Raw genomic sequence first — 24084 nt, forward strand, 5'->3', positions numbered from 1 at the left:
TAAAAATAAAAATAAAAGCTATTACAGGTGTGGAAAACTACAAACTATTGAGAGAAACTATAAAATGATCTTAATAAATAAGGTGTATCATATTTATAGATTGGAAAACTCAATATTTAGAGATATCATCTCTTAAAAATAATTGTGAGTTGAGCACACCTTTAATCAAAAGTAATCAAAAGCAAAAGTAAATTTCTCTGTAGAACTAAAGCTGATGCCAAGACACAGAGGGTCTTGTTGGTATTGTCCACAGCTTATGAACCAAGACTTTATAATATATTATTTGAAATTGTCAATGTAAGGTTTTAAAAAATAAATAATTCAAGGAGCTAAAGAGATGGCTCAGGAATTAAGAGTACTTGCTGCTCTTGCAGAGGACCCAGGTTCAGTTCCCAGCACCCACATGGTGGATTATAACTATCTGTAACGCTACTTCCAGGGGATATAACACCTCTCCTGGCCTTCCTAGGCACCTGTCACTTACAAGATAAACACACATACATGTAGGAAATATTTATACACATTAAATAAAGATAAATAGGCTTTAAAAAATTAGCTAAGTGGCTCTGAGTGGTGATTTGGTGAGCAGTTCCAAATAAGAGCAAATACCAAGCTGGAACCTGTTGTTCTTTATTATAGCCCAGTGTACCTTTTTAAGGTAATTATTCCTGTGTATATGTTCCTTTAGTGTAAGCATATTTTAAGTATTGATGGCAAAAAGCCATTGACGGATACTTATTGTCTCCCTACCTTGTAGTCTCCTCTCTGGGTTGTTGTCATGGAGACCTGTCACCTTCACCTCTGCTGTCTCTTTCCTCCTTGCTGCAGCTGGAGTTGACACAGACTCCTTGGGCTCTGGGCCACTGATTGGCTTGTGTCACCTTGGTCCCAAATCAGACGGTGGTCACAGCTCGTCGGCACCAGTCCCCTTTCCTGAAGTCATGTGATGCCTACAACTGGCCCTTTTAGGAAACCCACAGCAAGGCCTTGCTTCCTGTCTGGATCTCTTGATTATTATCTTGTCTGATTTAAAAAAAAAAAAAAAAAAAAAAAAAAAAAACTAAGGGATTGTGCCATTCTATAATATTGAGTGGAAGAGTTTTTAACAGTAATGAGCCTCACCATCTCCCACTCAAGACTTAAGAACTAACAGCCAGCTACAGTGATCTTCAGGGTCTGTATGCAATAATAAATATAATCAAGTCATTGAATGAGATTGGCAAACACTGAAATGTCAGCTCTACTACTTAAAAAAAAGTTTCTTATTGGCCTTTGACACAATTAGTTTTTAATTCTGCATATGAACCCTAACCTGTTAACGGCGTATATCTCATAGGGTAGGTATGAGGAGGCAATGAGACAACATGCAAAGCACTCAGCACAGAGTTTGAGACATGGAAGGTTCTAAGTAAGCCTTTGGTATTGCTGCCACTGATGAAGTCATGTGCCGAACATTGTGACGCATTCTCTTCTGGATCACATCAGAAGCTCCACAAATAGATTCACCCAAGATAATGTTGCTGCCTTATGTCTCTGAACTTTTTCATACAAGGCAATGGCAGATCTGAGATTCTCAGTTTTGCTCAAAAAATGGCTTTTATTAATGTCTTTGTACCAGGGATGAGCAAACTTTTTCTGAAGCATCCAAAAGAGATCTCACTAAACAAAAGGGTTCTTTCTCCTGTTCAACTTCTGGGTGGCCAGTGACTACATCAACAAACAGGGATTTGGTCACTCACTTCCTCTCCAGATTGAGGTCACCAAGTTGTGACCAATAGTTTCTGGATCACGTCCATCTCTTTAGTAAGGTTCACTCAGTCAGTGGCTGATTTTGCAGCCGCCCCACTGCTGTGCAGCACTCAGTTCTCAAACCAGAAGAGGACAGCTGGCGTGCTCGGAAACTGATAGCTGATGCACAGCTGTAGGGCTCTCCCTTCGAGACTGTTCACTGTACCATCACACCTGAGACTCAAGAAGCTCATTTTAAAGAGCATCCTCCTCCTGTCTGCCCAGTACATCAGAGCCCTCAGGGAGCCTTACCAATTAAGAGCCACATAGTTTAGCCACAATGGTTTCTTTTTTTTTTTCCTGACAGACTACCTGCTAGTCACACACAGAAACAGTCTTCTAGAACTGTTCTTGATAGGCCAACAACTGGAGCATGATTTAGCAAGAATAAAAGTGGCATAAAATTGGGTGAGTCGTTCCTTTGCCTAACTTCCCACTTAACATTTCTGAGTAGGTAATTCTTTGTGAGAAATGGTGTGTGTGTGTGTGTGTGTGTGTGTGTGTGTGTGTGTGTGTGTGTGTGTGTGTGTATTAGACTTAGCTCTGTTGTAAGAGATGTTCTGTACATTGTAGGACAGTTCTGGCTTCTGGCTTCCAGATGTCAGTAGCAGTGACCTTACCCAACCAAAACTTGTCTAAATATTACCAAATGTACATCAAGGAATAGGCGCCAGAAAGACAAAAGCCACCTGAGTTGAGAAGTATATATAACTAACAGGGTCTTTCCCACAGTTGTCTCGGTAGACAGAGAAGAGAGCCTGTCACAGACCTCTGGGATGCTTCCTCCCTGAGAGAAATACTTCTTTAAAGTACCTCTTTCCTCTCTCCATTTTCCTTCAAATTGCTGGTCTTCAGCACAGTGTTTTTGTGAGGCATCAGGGACTCTCTTCGGAAGTGTACTTGTTAGCCTCCACCCAGCACATCCTCAGCCATTCCGAGCCGTGGTGTAGCTTATCTGATGATGTGTGAGAACGTGTATGCTGCATCACCAAAAACCAGAGAAGTCAGTAAATCTTACTGCATGACAGCACGCTTCAGCAGTGGGAACTGGCTTCTTCCAGGAATGTCTGATCCAGGCCTGCAGGAGAAAATACTCAGGGTGGCCAGAGCATCCTGTAAGATTGCCAACTGAACGAGTGCTAAATCACAAAAATAAATTTTAAAAAATGTAATTATGGAACATGTCAAAGGAACGTGGGAATGGCAGCTCTCAGCACCCACGGCTGGAACAATCTAAGAGCAAAATGAGCTTGAGTCAGACCCTAGCCTAGAGTATAAATGTCCATTGATATAAATAAATGAGTGTACAAATAAATAAACAAGAAATTGCCCATACCACGAATTTAAAGTAATTTGTTGTGAACATTTTACCCTCAAGAGGGTTTATTAAAATGTAATAAAATACACTCAAAACATTATTACATGTAATGATTATCCTATCCTGGGATGCCTGGTTAGGCTCTGGCATGGAATGTCCTTAGTTTTACAAGGTCATACATGAAGTTCCCCCCCCCCCACACACACACACACACAGGGGAGCTACATGCTCCTACCATTCACATAGCATTTCTCCTCTCAGCAGTTTGGAGCAGTTTTTGGGTTCCAGCCAAAGAGGCTTTCACCTTCTTGGCACTTTGACTCTTGTGGAAGCTCCCTTCTGTCCCCTCACCTGGTCAAAAATACTGTTATATGTGTGTTTTTCTTGATACATGAAAAAAATCTATTTGCTTTATTTGTTTCTAAGATGAAGTGGAAATAAAGTTAGGGTGGGGTGCACTGTTGATGGCTCCCTTTATAGCTGAATGGTGAAATGCAGTCCTAGGGAATGACTTGAGTGATGTGGGCAGAACAGGAAAGCCAGGGGTGGTCTTTCAGAGTGGGTTGCCAATATGAAATTCTTGGAGGACAGTGCATTCGAGGATGAACACTTTAAAGTGGGTAACTAGAATTCATTACTTCCATGATGTTTTTTTGTCTTTCTGGCTACAGCTGTAATATCTAATTGTCTCTAACAATTACTCTACCATGTGTATTTTCAGGAACAGGTTTGCTTGTAGAGTCTAGGCACAAAGCGCTATCTAAAGTGTGGATTTGAAAATTGTTCTTCGTAGAAGTTGATCCAGAATAATTCTCTTCTGTAGAGAACGGTGTTCTGTAACGTTGCCGAATGACTGGCCAGTGACATGTGGGATCGTCCCCATAGGCCTTTAAGCTCTGGGCAACACATGAGGAAAAGGTTTGCCAATCATATTAGTTACTGTGCCACTGCTGTGATAAAATACCTGACAAATGCCACTTATGGAATAAAAGATTTGTTCTTACTTACCCATCAAAGGCTTAGTCACTATAGCAGGAAAGTCATGAGGCAGCTGGTCCCATTACAGCTAAGGAAGCAGAGAATGGTGAATGCTTGAGCTCGGCTAGCTGCTTCTTTAATATGTAGTCTAGGACCCCAGCCTGAAGAATAATACTGCCCACATTTAGAATAAGTCTTCCGTCTTTAACTAATAGAGTCTTAGGAAATCCATTATGGTTTCTATGGTGATTCTAAATCCTGTCAGGTTGACAAGATTAACTACTGCGATGACGACGTAAGGTTGTTGTTTAATATTCAGACGCTCTCTAGAATTCTTACCCTGTAAGCTTATTTGACAGCCTACCCCTACCCTTGATGTAGAGACAGTCACGTGGCTGTTTCTGGGAGAGGGCGCAGAATTGAGGTAGGGAAGTAAACATGGCTACTTGAGGTGCAAGACAAAGCCACTGATCTGGGAACAGTGCCTACTAACCTGTTCTGAAATACTGAAATAGTTTCAGGATTATAATTATTCCTTCTATTTTTTTTTTCAAATGCTCTATTTCTGTACCAAATCATGTTGACTTATTATCCTGATCCAAATACCACACTCTCCTTGTATGTAGCCACAACTGATCATTTTAGGAACCATGAACTGAAGTTAACTTACACCCAGGGGAAGGCTAGCCAACACAACTTCCCGCTGTAATGAAGTGGCGCGTATTTGTGCTGCCCACAGTGTAGCCACTGACCCACATGTGGCTCTCAAGCACTTGAAAGATGGCAATAGTGTTGCAGGAACTGACTCTTCAATTTTATTTAATTTCACTTTTTTTTTTTTTTTTTTTTTTTTTTTTTTGGTTTTTCGAGACAGGGTCTCTCTGTGTAACCTTGGCTGTCCTGGACTTGTTTTGTAGACCGGCTGGCCTCAAACACTCAGCGATCCACCTGCCTCTGCCTCCTGAGTGCTGGGATTAAAGGTGTGCGACACCACAGCCCAGCACTTTCACCTAATTTTAAGTAGCCACCTTTGATGAATGCCCTGCTAGAGTACAGGCCTAGACAATTTAGGAATCGCCATCATAATCCTGTGCAGGCTCCTGTGTGTCTGCTCTTTGAATATTTTATGCTCACTAGTCATCTTTTTTTTTGGGTTTTTTTTTTGTTTTTTTTTTTTTTTTTTGGGTTTTCGAGACAGGGTCTCTCTGTGTAGCCTTGGCTGTCCCGGACTTACTTTGTAGGCCAGGCTGGCCTTGAACTCACAGCAATTTGCCTGCCTCTGCCTCCTGAATGTTGGGATTGTAGGCGTGTACCACCATGCCTGGCTGTCTAGTTATCTCCTTGAGGAAGAAAAAAAATGGTTCTGTTAGAGACGTTATTGCTCTTAGAATACTTGATATATGGATCACTAACTAGAGGAACAGAGTTCAGTTTAAATTTGACACATTTCAGTCTGAAACTAAAAAGTCTTGAGCTCATAGTTAAGAAGTGGAATTTGATGAGATGATATTGAGGGAAATATCAAAATATATGTGTGTGTGCATGTATTTATATAAAACTATGAAAGAATACATAAAAAAAAGAAGTGAAGTTCGCTGACCTCAGTTCACACTCTTTGGTGGGTGAAGCTTAGACCCCATATATCCTTAATTCTACCTTCGAGAATATGAACCTTTGGAAAATTATTATTGGCAAGAGGTTATTTCTTTAATTCTAAAAACAAAGAACTGTTTTCTTTCACAGATACAAATCTGTTATTTGATGCCTGCAAAGTTCAGGGACACTTAGAGCTAACGTTGATTGTTATTCCAGGCCAGACAAAGATCCACTCTCATGATATTTCCATCAGGCTAAGAATGGAATTCAGAGATTATGGTCTGGGAAAGAGGAAGTGTGGTTTGTGAATTCATAAATACTTTGTAGATAAGCATTCAACTCTTAAAACAGTGTCAGCTGTTTTCACCACTGTCACTAAATTAGACTAATAGATTCAGGAACTCTGGAAGAAACCAGGAAAGGTTTGCTTCCTTTAGCCGACTGTCCTCAAGGAGTGAGGGCAGGTACTTCCAGGGTAACATGGCAGGAGAAAAGGGAGCCTGTCTGCTAAGAAAATGCTTTCTCCTAACCCTGACTTCCGTCTTTCTAAGACACATGGTTTTCATTGTTTAATACACAACTTTCTCCCATAGATTATAAAATTCAAAAACACTTCTTAGATTTGAAACAGGATGGTCCTGTCTCTGTATGAACAAAGTGGCAGTGTTGCATGGATTAATTTATTTGGCCTGTTCTTTCCATCTGACCCTTTCATGGCTGTTTTAGCACTTGGTTTGGGCTTAATTCTCAGATCACTTTTCTGATCATGAAACTATTGGGACAGTTTTCTCTTACTGCACTTGTTAAACTCTATTGGTAACAGTGGTTTTAGCTGAAAAAACTTTGCTTGTCCCTGGGGCCCCCTCATGTTCCTTCCAGCCTGGTTTCGTATGTGCATGGGATTTCCTCGACATTGTTTTTCTGAATTGTGATCCCTTTAGCACAGTTTATCCACTTGGTAGACACGGGAATAACTGAGTTGCTTCATGGTCATCATTTGCATGTCTGCCTGCCGTTCTGGGCTCTGCCAAAAAATGGGATCACTGCAATGTACAGCCAGTGTGTATGTGAATGTTCAGCTTAAGACTGCATCAGCTTTTCCAAAGTATTCTACAGAGCAGGACTGGTCCATGTACTCTATGTTGTCAGGATTATTTTTCCTTTTCAATATTCATAATGGTAATCACAATTTACCTTTGGGAGAGACAGTAATGTCTGGTTCTCTTACTGTTTTCGGTCACAGGCATCCTACAGTGATGATCAAATGTACCCATTTCCAGTTTTCAGACTGACTAACACCCCCCTACACACACACACACACACACACACACACACACACACACACACACACACACACACACTGCCACCACAAAAAAGAAGAAGAAAAGAAACTTGAAGGTAATAGCCTTTGACTTAGTTCAGCTTTGTCAAGGTAACTTGCATTTTGGTCTTGCTGTGGATCCGTTGGGGGAGGGAGAGGCTACTGTCGTGCTATGATGAAAAAGGCTCTTAAGTGAGTGAGTGTGTAAGTACATGTGTGTGTGTGTGAGAGAGAGGGGGGGGGAATGGGGGCATATGTGTCCAAAGTATTTGAAGAGTTAATAAAATTAGATGTCAAGTGTTCCAGAGTGTGGTTAGTGAACGTGTGGGGATGTGGGAAGTGTTTCTTGTCCACAGTGGGATTGGCTACTGTTCTTGGGCAGCATTCATGGATCATAAGTGAGAGGTAAAAATCTGTTGCTCAGTTTATGAATTGTACAGGAAGATAAATGAGGAAACACTGAAGTGTTGTTGAATTGGAAGAAGCCAGTGTGGAAAGGGTAAAAAGAAAAGGAAGTAGGCCACGGAGGCACAGTAAGGACCACGATGGTAAGGAGGCTGAGCAGAGAAGCTCCGCCTAGCGCAGGCTGTTCTCTGGAAGCTGGTCCGACTCAGCCATTGCTCACCTGCAAGCCCTTCTATCCAGCTTCCTGCCAGTTCAAGCTGTAAAGGAGAAAGCTGTGACTGCCCCCTACGCCCTGTGTTCCCCACTCTGCTTCACACATGATCAGTGTAGAATGTATCTAGGCACCCTGAAGCATCCATCTTTGTTATCTCTGTTCTCTGGGAGCTTTACTTGTCAGCGTGTATGGACTGGGAGGCTGTCTTGGCATTCTGTCAGGCTACGTACTATAGAAGAAAAACCGAGTTATAAAACCCACAGTGACCATACTGCTCCCAGACTTTGGCTGGTTAAATAATAGAGCACATGAGTCCTCAGTGGCAGGCAAATTTCCCTTAAAAATTTACAGTAAGTGAACTGTAATATCTGGAATATGATTCTTTTGTTCCTGTTCCGGTTTCGGATTTCTTTGTAGCTCGGAGCTGAAGAAATCTACTTGAACTTTTTTTAGGGAATAGAATTAGCACACTCAAGCCCACTGTGCCTGCAGGCAGTCTGTTACAGTTCACCTGTCTTCTGAAGGACCTGGTAGGCTTCAAATCAGGATCATCAGTCAGTGACCAGCTTCTGTTGAAAACAACATCCTCTGAGGGTGATTTATGTGTCTGGCAAATAAAAACCTGTTTGACATGAAAACCATAGAGCTCTTGAAGCCAATTCCTAAAGCCTTCCCCAGTTTTTATCTGTGGGAATCATTAGACCATTGTTTCAGGGCAAGGCAGTCCCATTTCTTTCTTTCTTTCTTTCTTTCTTTCTTTCTTTCTTTCTTTCTTTCTTTCTTTCTTTCTTTCTTTCTTATTTATTATTTATACAATATTCTGGCTGCATATGTGCCTGCACACCACAAGAGGGCACCAGATCTCACCATGGGTGGTTGTGAGCCACCATGTGGTTCCTCAAAATTGAACTCAAGACCTTTGGAAGAGCAGCCAGTGCTCTTAACCTCTGAGCCATCTCTCCAGCCCCAAATCCCATTTCTTATACAGGTAATATTAAGGTGGTATTTAGGCAGGAGAGACTTTATTCATAGCATTGAAGCTCTCTAGATCCTTCTAATTATCTTAGCATTCTTGTTGGAGCTTTCTACCTTCCCTGACATTCACAAGGGAAAATGTTGCCAGCTGTCAGCTTTAGCCCTGGGCTTACACTGTCTTGCTCTGGCTCCTGCTATTCCTTTATTACCAACAACACCAAGTGAACCTGAAAATATGTCTTTCAGAGATGAAAATAAAGTATATCAGAATTCTCAAGGCAACAGCAAAGGCAGAATTAGATTTATCTTTTTAAAAATTCCATAGATGTTTAAGAAAGTGGAAGAGTGAAGTAAATACTTGTGAACCATAGGATATACTATTAAAAAGATAAGACAAGAGACAGTTAAGAGCAGTCGCGTCATACCTGGGCCTCTATACATGAAGGCATATATTACCTTCAGTTTATCACAGAATAGTTTATCACAAAACAATGTCATTTAAGTCGATTTCATTTATAAATATTGAACATGGTTAACTTATTAGTAAGAAAATACATTTGTGAAGGCATTGAAGATGCTCATGCGAAGTAAAGAAATAGTACCCCTCTTGTCATAAAGTTCATCTGTAAAATGAGTTTGGTTTTGAAGACTAAGTGATGTTAAGTCATTTCTCATCAAATGACATCAACCATGCTTACTTCACTGTCCCAGTTAGACGATCCCGTTCTGTGAAGAAAACGTTTTTGCCAAGTATGGTGGTGCACGCCTTTAATCCTAGCACTCAAGAGGCAAAGGCAGGCAGATCGCTGTGAGTTTGAGGTGAGCCTGGTCTGCAAAGCGAGTCTAGGACAGCCAAGGCTACACAGAGAAACCCTGTCTTGAAAAACCAAGAAAGAAGGAAAGAAAGAAAGGAAGGAAGGAAAAGAAAAGAAAGAAAATGTTTTCACATGCCGACTGGCTGTATGTGTGTTCGAATGTGGCAATTCTTAAAATATGGGCTTTAAGCAACTGAATCAGAAACTCACAAAGTTTGCCTCTAACTTTCAGAAACACTAGTGTGTAGAAATCCTTGCCCTGAAAGATCTTGTTCATTAATCAAAGAGCCATACTAGAGGAGGGGAGACAGTAGGGAAAGGGCCTTCCATTGGGACGGCAGTGTTAGCGTGTAGGAACCACTGCAGAGGCAGCTCACCCAGTTCACAGGTCTGTGTGTGCCCTGGTGCAGATGTACATCTTGGGGGCCCCACCCATTTCCAAGAGTGGCACACAGGAAGTGATAGCTGCTGTAAGTGCTGCCAGTGTTCTGCTGTGCCCTCAGGCGTGGGAATCACGTGTGGAGGCACCATAGTTTACCTCCTCCTCTTCCTCCATTGTCACTTCACACAGTTTTCTAACACTGACAGTACCTAACATTTGAATGTCAGACTCACCTAAACTTTTTCTCCTTTTCTGTCCTGAGCAAAGGGATCGTCTAAAGGGGTCTCTGATCCAGTGTCCTTACTCCCATGTTGCCATGGTAATTCTCCTGACTTGACTACTTCTTGAGCAATATTAATCCAAATTCAAACCCATAACCCAGGTGTATTTGATTAAGAGTGGGGATTGTCGAATCATTGGCCACAGGGGCCCAACCCCTTGGAAACCTTCACTCAACTCGGGCTGTTGTCAAGGCTATAAGTTGTGCTTAGTAAGGCCCTATAGGTATAGACAACTCCTGCAACTCAATGAACATGGAGAGGTCAAGCCTTCACACCTGGCAGCTAATGTTCATGGTACTCTGCACATTGCCATAGGAGAAAGGTAAACACTAACCCAGCTACAAACTCTGCAGTCTAATGTTGACTTACCTGCAAGATACGCTAGTGCAATCATAGCACAAAAGTTATGGGAATAACCACTCTCTGATTGGAATTAAGATCTACTCCGTGAGATGGACCCCATCCCAGGTGGCCAAGAACTTGAGACTAGATAGGGGCCTAGCAGAAAACCAAATATTACCATTCTGCTAAGAGAATGTAGCAGCAAAATGGCTCTTGTGCACATTCTGCTATCCTCAGAGATCTGTGCCTTGCTCAGCCATCATCAGAGAAGCTTCCTCCTACAGTTAGTGTGGGAAAAAATACAGAGACCCCACAGCTGGACAATTTTCAAAGAGTGAGAGACCTTCGAACACTCAATCCTAATTGGGATGTCTCCATCAAATCCCTACTCTCCAGGGCTCAGGGAACTCGGTGGAAGAGAAGGCAGAAAATTGACAGAGTCAGTGGGCATGGAAGACACCAAGGAAATAAAGCCTTCGAGCCACAACCAGACTGAGACTGATAGACACTGAACTCAGAGAACCTGGGACAGAGTGCACAGGACTTGCCCAGGCCTAAGTCAGATGGGATTCCAGTGCCGAGAAGGCTGGGAGAACACACACCGCCGTCCCTTGCCCCGCAGCTGTCTCCAATTGATAACGCTCACAAAGGAAAACATGGTTTTCCCCAATGGAATCTCCCCTAGAAACCACTCTTTAGGGCAGACCCCATGCCCAGTAGCAGATGACCAACACAAAATTAACTCAGTAGCATTTCTAGATGGGTTTTGTCTCATAATGCTTTGTCTGGGCTTTAAAAAAAAAACAAAAAAAAACAAAAAAACAAAACAGATTGTTTGTGTATATATTATAGTTTCTGATTTAGTTTTATGGGCTGTGTGTGTATGTGTCTGTACATGTTCCTTATGCTTTTTTCATTGGCTTTTTTTCTGTTTTTTTTTTTCCTATTCTGATTAGTTTGTTTTTAATTTATCTTATTTCATTTTATTAATTTTTACATGCCTGTTTGTGTTCTAATGAAAGATAAAGAAAGGGTGTGGATTTGGGGAGGATCTGGGAAGAGTTGGGGAGGTCGGTGATGAGAACATACTATATAGAAAGAAATGCATGTTTAATTAAAAAATAAAAAGAGTAGGGATTGCCTCTTCTTGGATCTGAGCACTGTACTGATAATCCCAGAATGAATAAAATATAAGAGACTGCTGTCTGTGTTGTAGACCTTGAGCTAAGCAGAGGCTCTACATTGCCAAACTACTAAAAAAAAACTGGTGGCTCCTCCACAGGTGTGCACATGTGGCTGAGGTTTTTACCTCCCATTACCTCTATGCACAGGAAATTTTACCTAGTTACCCAGCAGCTTGTGCAGATGTCGGCACTGGGAGCTGTGCCGTCGTATGGGCCTGCTGTGCCTCCCCCTGTCACCATCCCCACTAGAGAACTCATGTATTTGGAATTTGACCGTCTAAACCTTGATGTTTTTTTCTCCAAGAATATCAATATGTACCTAGTAGCCATGCCAGAAGGAGCATACTGTCCTTCTACAGTAACTCATCCTCTTACACAGGAGAAACAGCTTGTAGACACTAGAGCTAAGAATGAGTTGCGTAGGCCACGTGGAATGCACAGGTACTGTGGAGGTTATGGTAAGCTATGAGAGAATATGTGTGACCCTACCTGGACACTGAAGTCCATGGCCCTATAAATCACATGTATAAACTTGACTTTCCAACCCTTTGGCAGCTGTTAGGTTTTTTGGGCATCATGACACAAGCTGGAGCCATCTGGGCAGAAGGAACCTCAATTAAGAGAGTGCCTCCATCTGATTGGCTTGTAGGCAAGTCTGTGGGGCACTTTCCTGTTTATTGATTGGTGTGGGATGGCTAGCACAGTGGATGGTGCCACCCTTGTGCAGGTGGCCCTGCGAGCTGTAAGGAAGATAACTGAATGAACTGAGGGAGTAAATCAGTGAGCTGCTGTTTTCTTGCCTGACCTCTGCTTCGCTCCCTGCCTCCAGGGTCTTATGTTGAGTTTCTGCCCTGACCTCCCTTCCCGATGGGCTGCTGAAATAAAACCATTTGCTCCCCAAGTAGCTTTTGGTCATGGTGTTTAATCGCAGCAATAAAAAGAAAACTAAGAGAGCAGCTTTAGAGCTGGAAAAGAAAGGCGTCTCTTTAGCTTATTAGCAATTCATTTGAACTATATGAATAATTTTTCTAAAGGAACCCACTGATGTTCCCCCAGGAGCTCCGCAGTTACAGGTGACAAATTGGAACAATGTCATGCCAGTTTGTATAAGAGTAAACATTTTAAAGATAACCATTTAAATAACATTTCAGATAATCAACAATTGGGCCAGCAGGATGGCTCAGTATTCAATAAAGCAGACACTTGCTGCCCGGTCTGACAACCTGAGTTTGGTCCCAAGAACCCACATGATAGAAGGAAAGAACTGATTCCCACAAGTTTACTTTCTATATCATTTGCAATACACACACATGTGTGCACGCATGCACACACACACACGTACACTGAAATACACAAAACATAATAAACAACAATATGTGTGGGTTCCTTTTATCATAAACAGAAGCACACTTGAGCAAATAAAGATACTTTAACACTAAAGTGCCCTGGCTTGGAAAGCCTGTGTTTTCCACTGCTGCATACAGAATGTGTAAATGGCTGCAGAAGAACTCTGTGTGCATATTGAAAGCAGCTCTTCTCAGCCTAAGGCCACTGTAGAGATACTTGGCCATCTTCACAGCATGCTCATATTGTGGCCCAGCCCAGCCCAGTTGAATCAGATCTTTGGAATGAGACATAGGTATGTGAATTAAATTCCAGAGATAGGAATAAGGTATTGTTAAAAATATATTTCATGGATTTTTTTCATTGTATTATATACTTCCAATTTCCAGTTCTTCTTTGGGGTCTTTTTCTGAGTATTATATTTAGCATACAGATTTTTCACATTCATCCATATATGTTTACTGCCAAGTAAATGATTAGAATGGTAAAAACTGCAGAGACTGTAAATGAGAAATCTGCTTTTTAAATTTCAGTTGCATCCTTAGCTCTCTATAAACACACAAAAGAAATTTACCTCTTTCGTCCTCCCATAAATATCTTAGTCTTTTGTTGACAAGGATTTTTTTTCAGAAAATAATTAATTGGATCATCTCCACAGCATATATATTTTAACAACCGACAGGTTACTGATTTGGGGGTTTACCAGCATGCTCTTATCTAACTGGTAGAGCTGATGGTTTCAATCTCCTCAGTAATGTTCTGCAGTGGCGGCAGCAACAGACCTTAGTTGGAGGCTGATGGTGGAGGTGTTGGCATCCCAGCCCCTGTCCCTGTCACGGCTCTGACAGCACTTGCCCCGGATTGCAGCAACAGCGGTGGAGGCTGAGTAGCCTGAGACGTGCTTGCTTGCTCAGGGATGATGGCAGTAGCGATGTGGCACAATTGTCTGTTAACTCAACAGTTTTCAGTATTTAAGTTGTACCAGCTTCTCTGACCACAAGAGGTCTCCCAGCCCTGCCTGATCCCTGTTGGCCACCTTCCATGCACAGCTGACGGTGCCAGCATTGTGGCTTTCCCCACAAAGCTCTATCAACCAAGTTTTTAACATAAGAGAGCTAAGCTTTTTTTTTTTTTTTCTTTAAAGTCAAATTTTTAAAATTGTACTTTCCATTTGGACACAGAAAATACCAGCTAAGAGGGGTGATGGAAAAGCCAGGGAAATGAGCTCCATAAAGTGGCAATGAAATAGAATTCCTTCAGCGGTTAAGCGAAAATGCAGACTGCTTTGCAAGTTCTGAACAAACAAGGTTGCTGCTTTCTACCTTAGACCTGAATTCTTTGCCTTGTCCAATCAGTGTTGGTCTGTTGTGTCGTATGAAGTGTGATTTTATAATGGTGACTATGGACCAGAACTTTAGATCCAAATGATGTTGAAGAACACCGTGGATGTAGGTGTTTGCTACTCCATTTGGTGGCATGCCACAAGTCGTGTTGTTACTTTGAATATAAAGGCATAAATGTTCTTGTGTTCTCTTCCATACTAACCCAGCATTTATGCATTGATTGTCAGCTTCACGCCAAGTGGAAAAATACATTCCATGCCTTCAAAGTATAGTTTCGTCATTTAACAGAAATACTAAAATTCTGTAATCATCTCTTAATAAGAATATGGTAACAATTGAGTTATAATCGGAATAAATTAATTACAAAAACTTTAAGATAAAGGACAACCTGGAAAAAAATTAAAATTAAAAAAAAAGAATATGGTTTGAGGATGGTAGAGAGGGCTAGGCAGATAAAGGTTTTTTGTCACCAAAACTAAAATCTAAATTCAGTTCGTGGGACTCTCAGCTGTGGAAAGAGAGAGGGTCTCTGAGTTGTCCTCTGACCTCCACACACGTGCAACAATAAGTATGTGCACATACACAATAAATTAATTTTAGAATTTGTTGAATAACATGGTTTGAATGGGCCAGAAGATGGCTTGGTGAGTCCTTGTCTTGCAAGCATCAGAACCAGGTTCAGTCCCCACAACCCCTACCCTACACCTTATACACTACACAAAAGCCAGGCACCATGGTGCCTGCTGAGTGATTTCAGTACTGGTGATGTGGAGACAAGTGGATCCTTGGGACTCATTTTCCACCAGCCTACATGTAGGTCTCCAGGCCAGTGAATGATGCTGAGAAAATGTATCTGAGGTTGTCTTCTGGCTTCTTCATCCACACAGATAGACACACATATGCACACACACACACACACATGCACACACACATGCACACACACATGCACACACACATGCACACACACATGCGCGCACACACGCACTGGTTTGAGGTTACGTAGGTGTGTCAGTCCGTGATCTTTTGTAGCACACACAACTTGTAATTGACCATTGGCATTTGTTTAAACAGTGTTAACTCTTTTAGTCTCTCCCACTTGTGAAAGCATAACCCTTAGTGATCTTCCCTGATTAAGTTACTATACCTGCTTTCTTGGGTTAGACTTACTAAAAGTTGCTAATAAAATTAATCTAGATAATGGATTTAAATTGTGCTATTCAAATGTATATGCTTTTTTCTATCTTTTGTAAATGTTAACACTAATTTTACTAGCAATCTGTGTGTTGATCACTAGAGGGCAGTAGGCACACATAGCCAAGAAATGTATTTTCTGACTACAGAAAAGATCATTCATGTTTTCAGCACCATGCATTCTAAATCTGTTTTCCAGCTGTAAAATTTATTTGTTACAAAATGTCATGCCACTCTTAACGTGCAAAGCCTCTGAAATTACTTTAGTACTTGTTAAACAGTTGCCATCCATTTGCATTTGTCATTTTTCTTAACATTCTTTCATTGCTTACAGAACCTTCTCTTCAGTGAAGAACAGAAAACATATTTTAATTTTTAAGGGTCAGTGAGTAGCTTCTGACACATGATATCTAGAGAAGTGCGCACATGTCATGGTGGGACCAAACACAAAGCCAGCTGTGCTAAACCTGTGCCTCTACACCTGGCCTGCTTCCCTCAGTGCGGCGTATTCTGCTCTCTGCTGTGCTCTGGTGTGGTTACGATGTTCCGTGGTATGTTGCTTTCTGCATCAAGTTGCTTAAAGCTACTCATAATGGTGTTCTTAATGGGTAGGCTGTTGCTTAGTTGAGGTTATTTCACACGAGCAAATTTCATCTAGAGGTCTGTTAACTCCACAGCTTGTCCTGAGACCCACTGATAGCATCAACCGTCCAAGTGTCCCTCCTGTTTCTCTCCTCCCACTGATGACTTGTTCATTGTGGTGAAGGCACCTGCTGCGAATCTAAGTAGAATTTGTAATCATGGCAAAGCCCCGTAGTTGAAGAGGGATGTCACTACTCCAGGGTCCCCCACTCCTGCAGTGCTTTTGGGGCACTCACTGGCCACATATGGATCTCTGCACCTCTCTAAGAAGTTCACTGATGGGGGGGGGGGGAATTATTATTGTGTGTGGGCAGAGAAATCTGGATTCTACTGGGCATCCAAGATCCCTGGAAGGAGAATGAAACTTTATACAAATGGTAGTATTCTCCACCAAAGAAGAGGGGCAGCGGATGGACCTGGCATACAGAGAGCAATATTTGCTACTGTTTCAGCCTTCGTTTTTGTTTTTTTGTTTCCTGTAGAGACTTTTTCTGACTTGGTGTCCTGATAGTCTTAAAATGTAACCTTTATACTCTTAAAACCTTCTTGTCTGCTATCTCATGTGCATCACTGGACAGAGTCGCAGGGGTGGCCCGTGCCTACTGATGAAGTCAGTACAACATGTTTAAAGCTCTTGTCCTGTCTTTGCCTTGTTCTTTTCCTGGCATTAAAGAAGCTAAGAACTTAGATTTCCTTCTCTGGTTATTAGTACTACTGTGCTTAGAAAACGGTTTTTCTAAAATGCTCTACCAATCTGGTAGCCCTTCAACACAATCTGCAGCTGCCGATGATGCTACAAGAGCCAGGGCCAGCAGCTCCACTTTAGGCATTCCAGCGTCTTGAGTGCCTTCCGGCCTTCCCTGGCGGCTCTGCTCTGGACCTCTCAGTGGCTGTAACCTAGCTGTTAAGGTTTGTATTTCACCTGAGGTGACACTTCTGTGCCTCTGAAGGACACAGCTGGTGAAACTGCTGCCTCGTGACAAAGGCAGGCTACTGGTGCATTAAATGAATGTTTGGTTCTCACCTGTTTTCATTATTTCTTGGGTATTTATTAATCTGTTCACTTAAAATACAGTAAGGTTTTCTCTGTTTTGAAATACTGATGATTCTCTACTATATTATTTTAATAGCATATTGATTCTTGTGAAGTGGTATCATCAATTATGACATCTTAAAAGTTAACAACAAATAATATTTTTAAAGATTAATTTTTGTTTTCCACTATGTGTATATTGTATGTGACTATGTGGGATAACTGCATCTGAATGAAAGTGCTGAGTAGAACAGAAGACATCGGGTCCCTCGAGCTGGACTTAAGGGCAGCTTGTGAGCTACCGAACATGAGTGCTGGTAGCCAAACTCAAGACCTCTGCAAGAACAGTACACACTCTTAACAACTTAGCCATCTCTGTAGCCCAGAAATGTTATTTTATGCGTAGTTCGAGCAAGTGTGCTGGTGGACACCTTTAATCCCAGCCCTGAGAGACAGACAGGCAGAGCTCTGTGAGTTCAAGCCAGTCTGCTATATATAGCAAGTTCCAGAGTATACAGGGCTATATAGGGAGACTCTGTCCCAAACAAACAAACCAAAAGTAATTAGTATTGGCATAATGGCTAGATTGTTTGAACTTAGTCTTTATGCCTTTTTTTCTGTTACTTCGAAAGACATGGGCCTGACTAAGATTGAACTAAGTTTTAAAAAACCTTTTTTAATTGGACTGGAGAGGGTTCAGCAGTGAAGAGCACTGTCTGCTCTTTCAGAGGTCCTGAGTTCAATTCCCAGCAACAACATGGTGGCTCACAACCACCTATAATGCTATCTTGTGCCTTCTTCTGTCCTGCAGGTGTTCATGCAAATAGATCACCCACATTCGTAAAATAAATACATCCTTTTAAAAAACATTTTTATTAAATATATTGCCTTTTTTTTTTTTTTCCAGAAAATTGTGGATTCTTCTTCCCGGAAATAAAAAGAAATCTAGGCAAATACGTGTACCGCTGTCCTGCGTCTGTAAGAAAGTGGCTTCAGCAGCTGAAGGATGCTGGGAAAGTCACAATGTTGATCACCAGTTCTCACAGTGATTACTGTAAACTTCTTGGCAGTTACATCCTTGGGTAAGTGGCTAGCTGTTCTTCCTGGAGTTCATTGATGAGCTTTGGGTGATCACTGAGGACCAACCTTAGAATACCCTCCCTTACAGACTGTAGGATGCAGCCTCGTATCCATTTTAGTGCGATGTGTTGTTTAGCAAAGCCAGAGATGTAATTAACAAAAAAATCAAGGTAATAGGTATTGAAAAAGGACACACAGGATTCAGGCCCTTCTTTCCAACTTCCTGCGTGGCTTAGGGTACAGTTTATAACTTCTTCAAGCCTCAATTTTATTGTCTTAAAACTATGACTTGTGAACAGAGCATACATAGTGGCACTCACCTTTAATCCCACCAGGAGACAGAAGCAGGCAGATCGCTGTGAGTTCGAGGCCAGCCTGGTCTACAAAGTGAGTCCAGGACAGCCAAGGCTACACAGAGATACTCTGTCTCGAAAAAAAACAAAAAAACAAAACTAGGACTTGTGAATATTCCTGTGACTGTGAAGACATGTTTAAAGAGTGCAGAGTGTATGCTAATTCGTCATACGTACTGGGCATGTCATTCTTGGCAATACCAGGGCAGGCCTGCAGTCAAAGCAGGATTTCACTGAGGGTTGTTAGATTTCTTCTAAGATTTCAGATCTCAGCACATACAGTTGTCCTGAGTGTGAACCAAGCTGTAGCCCCTCCTCTTACCTCCAACAACCATCTTTAGCCCCGGGATATCTATGTTCTTTAGTGTGTGTGATTTAGTTTGTTTTGTGGCATAGTTAGCTGAGAATGGGGTTTTTTGCTTTATTAAAAATACGTAGGCGCTATCCTTGCAGGAAAATAAGGCTAGTGTCCAGGCTGCCTGGGGAGAGCACCTCTTCAGTAGACCTGTGCAGTCCTAGCATAGGACATCAGAACACACAGAGCTTTTAGTTCCCTTTTTCACCAGCATGAATAACCAAAATCCTGCTTCTGGTCTTGACTTTGAGCCTTTGCCCTTTTCATTTCTTACACATCTGGAGCACTGCTTCCTGGGGGTAATGGCGAGCCCTAGGGAGAGCCACCTCGCATCAGATGGTCCTTAGCCTGGCTCTCGATGTACACTGATGTTGTTGTCTAAAACTTGTTACAGAACTATACCAGTGTTCAAAGTAAAGTACTTCCATTGTGTTTTGAAGACCCTGAGAACTGTCCCCAGGCTTAATATAATGCTGCTGGGATTAAAGGCGTATGCCACCATGCCCAGTGAATTCCATTCTTGATTTGAAACTCTGGCTCGCCACAATGTTTCAAGAGAGAGTGATTTCCCAGTCTAGGCAGCACAGTTTCTGTGCTCTTGCTCGCTTCCTCTCTCTCCTTTTTTCTTGACTTGCTTTTCTTTTTTTTTTTGTATCTGTGCTTTACATAATTGTTCATATTTTCAGAAAAAACTGGCTAGCACCCGTCCACCTTTCTCTTTCCAGGGTAGCTTCCAGTTTAAAGAGAGTAAGATAAATGTAGATCATGTGAAAGCCGACCAAAGGGTGAGCAGTGATGTCGTTATAAACAAATGGCAGAGATTAAGGTCTGCTTTCTGTGGAACTTTTCTAATTCCTTAAGATAAACTTACTTTGTTTTTAGGAAGGATTTTGCAGACCTTTTTGACATCGTGATCACAAATGCACTAAAGCCTGGATTTTTCTCACATTTCCCAAACCAGAGGCCTTTCCACACTCTCGGTAAGTTGTGTTTTGCTGAATCTTTGGCTAACACCAAGTCAAAACACCCTGTTATGCAGAACATCATGTCCCCTCAAGAAGAGGAAGAAAATATAAACCTGTGATTGCATTCAACTTTATGCAACTTTATATCTTACTGGATATTGTAACCATTTGTTTACCTGTCAGCCTCTCCCTCTTTTCAATGACAAAGGGCATGGATCTCACCTGAAATTTTATGGTCTATGTAATACACTAAGTGTGTGAGGGAATGAATTAATAGTCACAGTCAACCATTTTGGGAGCAGAAGTCCCTACAGAATCCACAAAGATCAAGACAACAAAAAGCAAAACAACACAGGCACATTTTCATGCACACACATACAAACGTGTGTATACACACAGACACATGCACACACAAACACATATACACAGGCACACACCAACACATATGCACATATCCACGTGCATACAGACACATGCACACGCAAACACATATACACAGACACACACATACATGCTTCCTCTGCAACAGTCCAGGCCTTCAGAGAAGGGTGGTGACAGTTGTCACACTCATAAGGAGTCTGGTGGAAAAACAAAGCTGTATGAAAAGAGCGGACACTTTGAGTTGAGAATGTAGGGTCTAAAGAGATGGTTCATGGGAGGAGGAGTTAAAGTCAATTGCTGCTGTGGCTGGGCGTGGTGGCACATGCCTTTAATCCCAGCACTCAGGAGGCAGAGGTAGGCAGATCTCTGAGTTCGAGGCCAGCCTGGTCTACAAAGTGAGTCCAGGACAGCCAAGGCCACACAGAGAAACCCTGTCTGACACAAAAAGAAGTGGAGATAATTTAAGATTAAGTTGATTTATCAGATTCCTCACCTCATGCTTCAGGTCATTTTCAGTCAATGGAGAATGTGTATTTAAAGGAGGCTTCAGTGAGGGACCCGAGGAACCTATCAGCAGCGCAGTTATTGGCGGTGCTGTTTTTACTTTAAATTCTGCCTGAACAGGGAAAATCTTTTCTGCCTCTCTTACCAATTTTAAAGTCTGATCATCTCGTTTATCCTCTTTCAAGTAATTAGCCATCTCTTTTTTGTGATTAATATCCTCCTCATCTTCCTTAAGTATCTTGATAACAGTCCAAATTAATGCTCAAGTGGCCCAGAACTGAACAGGGATCTCGCTCCCTTGCACATGCCTTTTCAAAATTCTTTAGGACTCTGTCCCATATTTCTTCATCTAAAGTTCCTTCTTCTGGAAACCAGGGGTTTTAATCATAAACAACTTGAAAGCTATCTAATAGGTGTAGCTGTGGTCCTCCTATCTTTAAAAAAAAAAAATGACCCGCAGGCCAGGCAGGGCCTTCCCTAATTCCTGCCCCATTGTGCTCGCTCACCTCCTCCTGTGAGCCTCCCCATGCTCCTAACTCACTCACCTCCTCCTGTGAGCGTCCCCATGCTTCTGTCTCACTCACCTCCTCCTGTGAGCGTCCCCATGCTCCTAACTCACTCACCTCCTCCTGTGAGCGTCCCCATGCTCCTGCCTCACTCACCTCCTCCTGTGAGCGTCCCCATGCTCCTACCTCACTCACCTCCTCCTGTGAGCGTCCCCATGCTCCTGCCTCACTCACCTCCTCCTGTGAGCGTCCCCATGCTCCTGTCTCACTCACCTCCTCCTGTGAGCGTCCCCATGCTCCTAACTCACTCACCTCCTCCTGTGAGCGTCCCCATGCTCCTGCCTCACTCACCTCCTCCTGTGAGCATCCCCATGCTCCTGTCTCACTCACCTCCTCCTGTGAGCGTCCCCATGCTCCTGCCTCACTCACCTCCTCCTGTGAGCGTCCCCATGCTCCTACCTCACTCACCTCCTCCTGTGAGCGTCCCCATGCTCCTGCCTCACTCACCTCCTCCTGTGAGCATCCCCATGCTCCTGCCTCACTCACCTCCTCCTGTGAGCGTCCCCATGCTCCTGCCTCACTCACCTCCTCCTGTGAGCGTCCCCATGCTCCTGTCTCACTCACCTCCTCCTGTGAGCGTCCCCATGCTCCTGTCTCACTCACCTCCTCCTGTGAGCGTCCCCATGCTCCTGTCTCACTCACCTCCTCCTTGAGCGTCCCCATGCTCCTACTTCATAGCCAACTGTAGTCTTGGTGCCACTTGTTTACCACCCTAAAGGCTCCAGGACCTGGGAGCACAGAACCTAAAAATGGGGAGGACTAAAGTCTCAAGCAATACCCAGCCTTATTCAGAGCCTCAGACAATCTATACCATGAGAGCTAAGAAGAATCACAAACGTTCAAGTTATATACAGTCATAAGGACAGGCCGCACATGGCAAAACCATCCGTGCCTCTTTGTCTTTCCATAGACGCATATAAAGGATACTCTAAACTTTTAAGAGCAACAAGCTCTGAAGTAAGCTCACTCCTGTCCCCTGTGCCTAGGAGGACCACATAGCACATTCCAAGAGCAATTCCATGTTTTGAAGAAAGTGAGGTCACGAGACTCTTGTTTCCTCGGTGTGTTCTCAAAAGCACTCAGAATTCTGATGGGAGTTCACTCCTGGGATGTGTTCCAAAACTTATGCATTGTGAATATTAGATACTTTTTGGGGTTTGAAGATATGTTCTCCCTCCCACACATGATTGTTTCTTTTGCTGTGCAGAAGGCAGCTTTATAGGACAATGCACCCTATTTGTCCAGTTATACTTTCTTACTACTGATTTGGAATCTAGAAGAGTCTTATAAAATCTAAGTTTATGATTCTATTCTGCTGTTTCAGAGATGAAAGTCTATACTGTTAATAGAACATGACCTTTTGTGACTTGTATAAGGTTCCTAGAAACATCAAATATGTTGCTTTTATGCTCAGGTGCAGAAATGCCACATGCCCCAAGTGTGATTAACTTGATATCTAAGGTTCTTTAGTGCCTTAATTTTCCAATATAAAATATTTAAATTGAAAATACAAAAAATCCTGAAGCTTGGGGATTTAACAGAAGTAGATGACTTTGGGAGTGCAAGAGAAGGTAGCCAGAGCTGTGTTCTTCAGAGCATGGCTTTGCTCTTCCTGGGAAGCCCATGGCTCCTAGCCTGATGCTGTGTTTATTTCATGATATCTCTGTTCTGTGCACCCTGGTAAGCTCATGTTTGCTGCCTCCTGCCCCACCCCCTCTCTGATTTCCTTCTTGTTAGTGATCCCAGTGTTTGCATCTCCTTTCTCTGTTGGCCTTCAGCTCTCTGCGAATGGTTTTGCTCTCACTTGTACATTGATTGGTCCCAGTTTCTTGTTCTGTCACCTATGGAGACACAGTTTGTCTTCTGTACTCTCTACACCCCAGTGGTAGGTGTGGAAGCTTGCAGTGTCCATAGGAGCTCATCAGCCTTCTGACACTTAATATGCTGTTCTTTCAACGATCCATAATTCTCTTAGGAATTTTGCCAGCCATGGATCTCAGTGAAATAAAGAAAATTCCGTCCTCATCTGGGTTGCCCTGCTCTACATCTATCCTTCAGCTCGCCACTTCCTTCCACCCAGCTGCAGCCCATATCAGCGTCTTAACTCTCAAGCCACACTTCATATTAACACCTACGATGTGCCGCAGGTCAGGCCTCTGCTAGAACTGCCGGAAGTAAATTCAGCCTTTGTCCCAAACAGTTAAAGGCAGAGAAATAAAATGAAAGAATAGAAAATTCCAGGAGCCAATCTCTGTGGTGTGTCCTTGGTAAGTGGCATGTGCCTGACGTCAGTGGTTGTCATGGTAACTAGAGAAGAGCTGGTGGTGCTGCAGCCAACCAGGACCTAGCAACTCTGTCAGTCTGCTGCTGCTGACCTTTAGAAAAGTGTGGGCTTGAGAAAAGCATCATGTAGGCAGAGTCTGCATCCTTCCCGCTTCCTTTCCTGCACTAGGGAAAGGGAGGCACCAGTCCTTACCAGGGCTAAGGTTTGGAGGAAGGAGAGAGGAACTCTGCCTGTAAATCTCAGAGGGACCCAGTTCCTATCTGCCCACCTCACTCCCCGGGCAATAGTGGAAATTCAACCTACATCTCTACTCCCTTGGCCTCAGCTGTGATCAACACATAGATGCCCACCCTACCACCCAACTCCCCACCCCATCTTTTCCTAGCCTGAATCTCACAGGGTGTCTTTCTCTATAGAGCACTCAGTGTTTTATCTAGAGAACAA

General features: G+C 42.7%; 1 protein-coding gene across 2 annotated transcripts in view; it reads left to right on the plus strand.

Annotated features, from left to right (window-relative positions):
• The window catches only part of Nt5dc1 (5'-nucleotidase domain containing 1), a 97404-nt gene that overhangs the window by 58153 nt on the left and 15167 nt on the right, over positions 1-24084 (plus strand). For both annotated transcript variants that reach the window (XM_051164593.1, XM_051164592.1), the window contains exons 7-8: positions 18060-18234; positions 19823-19920. In XM_051164593.1, the coding sequence (XP_051020550.1) occupies positions 18060-18234; positions 19823-19920 (273 nt within the window). The remainder of the gene's footprint in view (positions 1-18059; positions 18235-19822; positions 19921-24084) is intronic.

The sequence above is a fragment of the Acomys russatus genome, chromosome 21 (assembly GCF_903995435.1).
Source record: "Acomys russatus chromosome 21, mAcoRus1.1, whole genome shotgun sequence".
In the NCBI taxonomy this organism is placed as follows: Eukaryota; Metazoa; Chordata; class Mammalia; order Rodentia; family Muridae; genus Acomys; species Acomys russatus.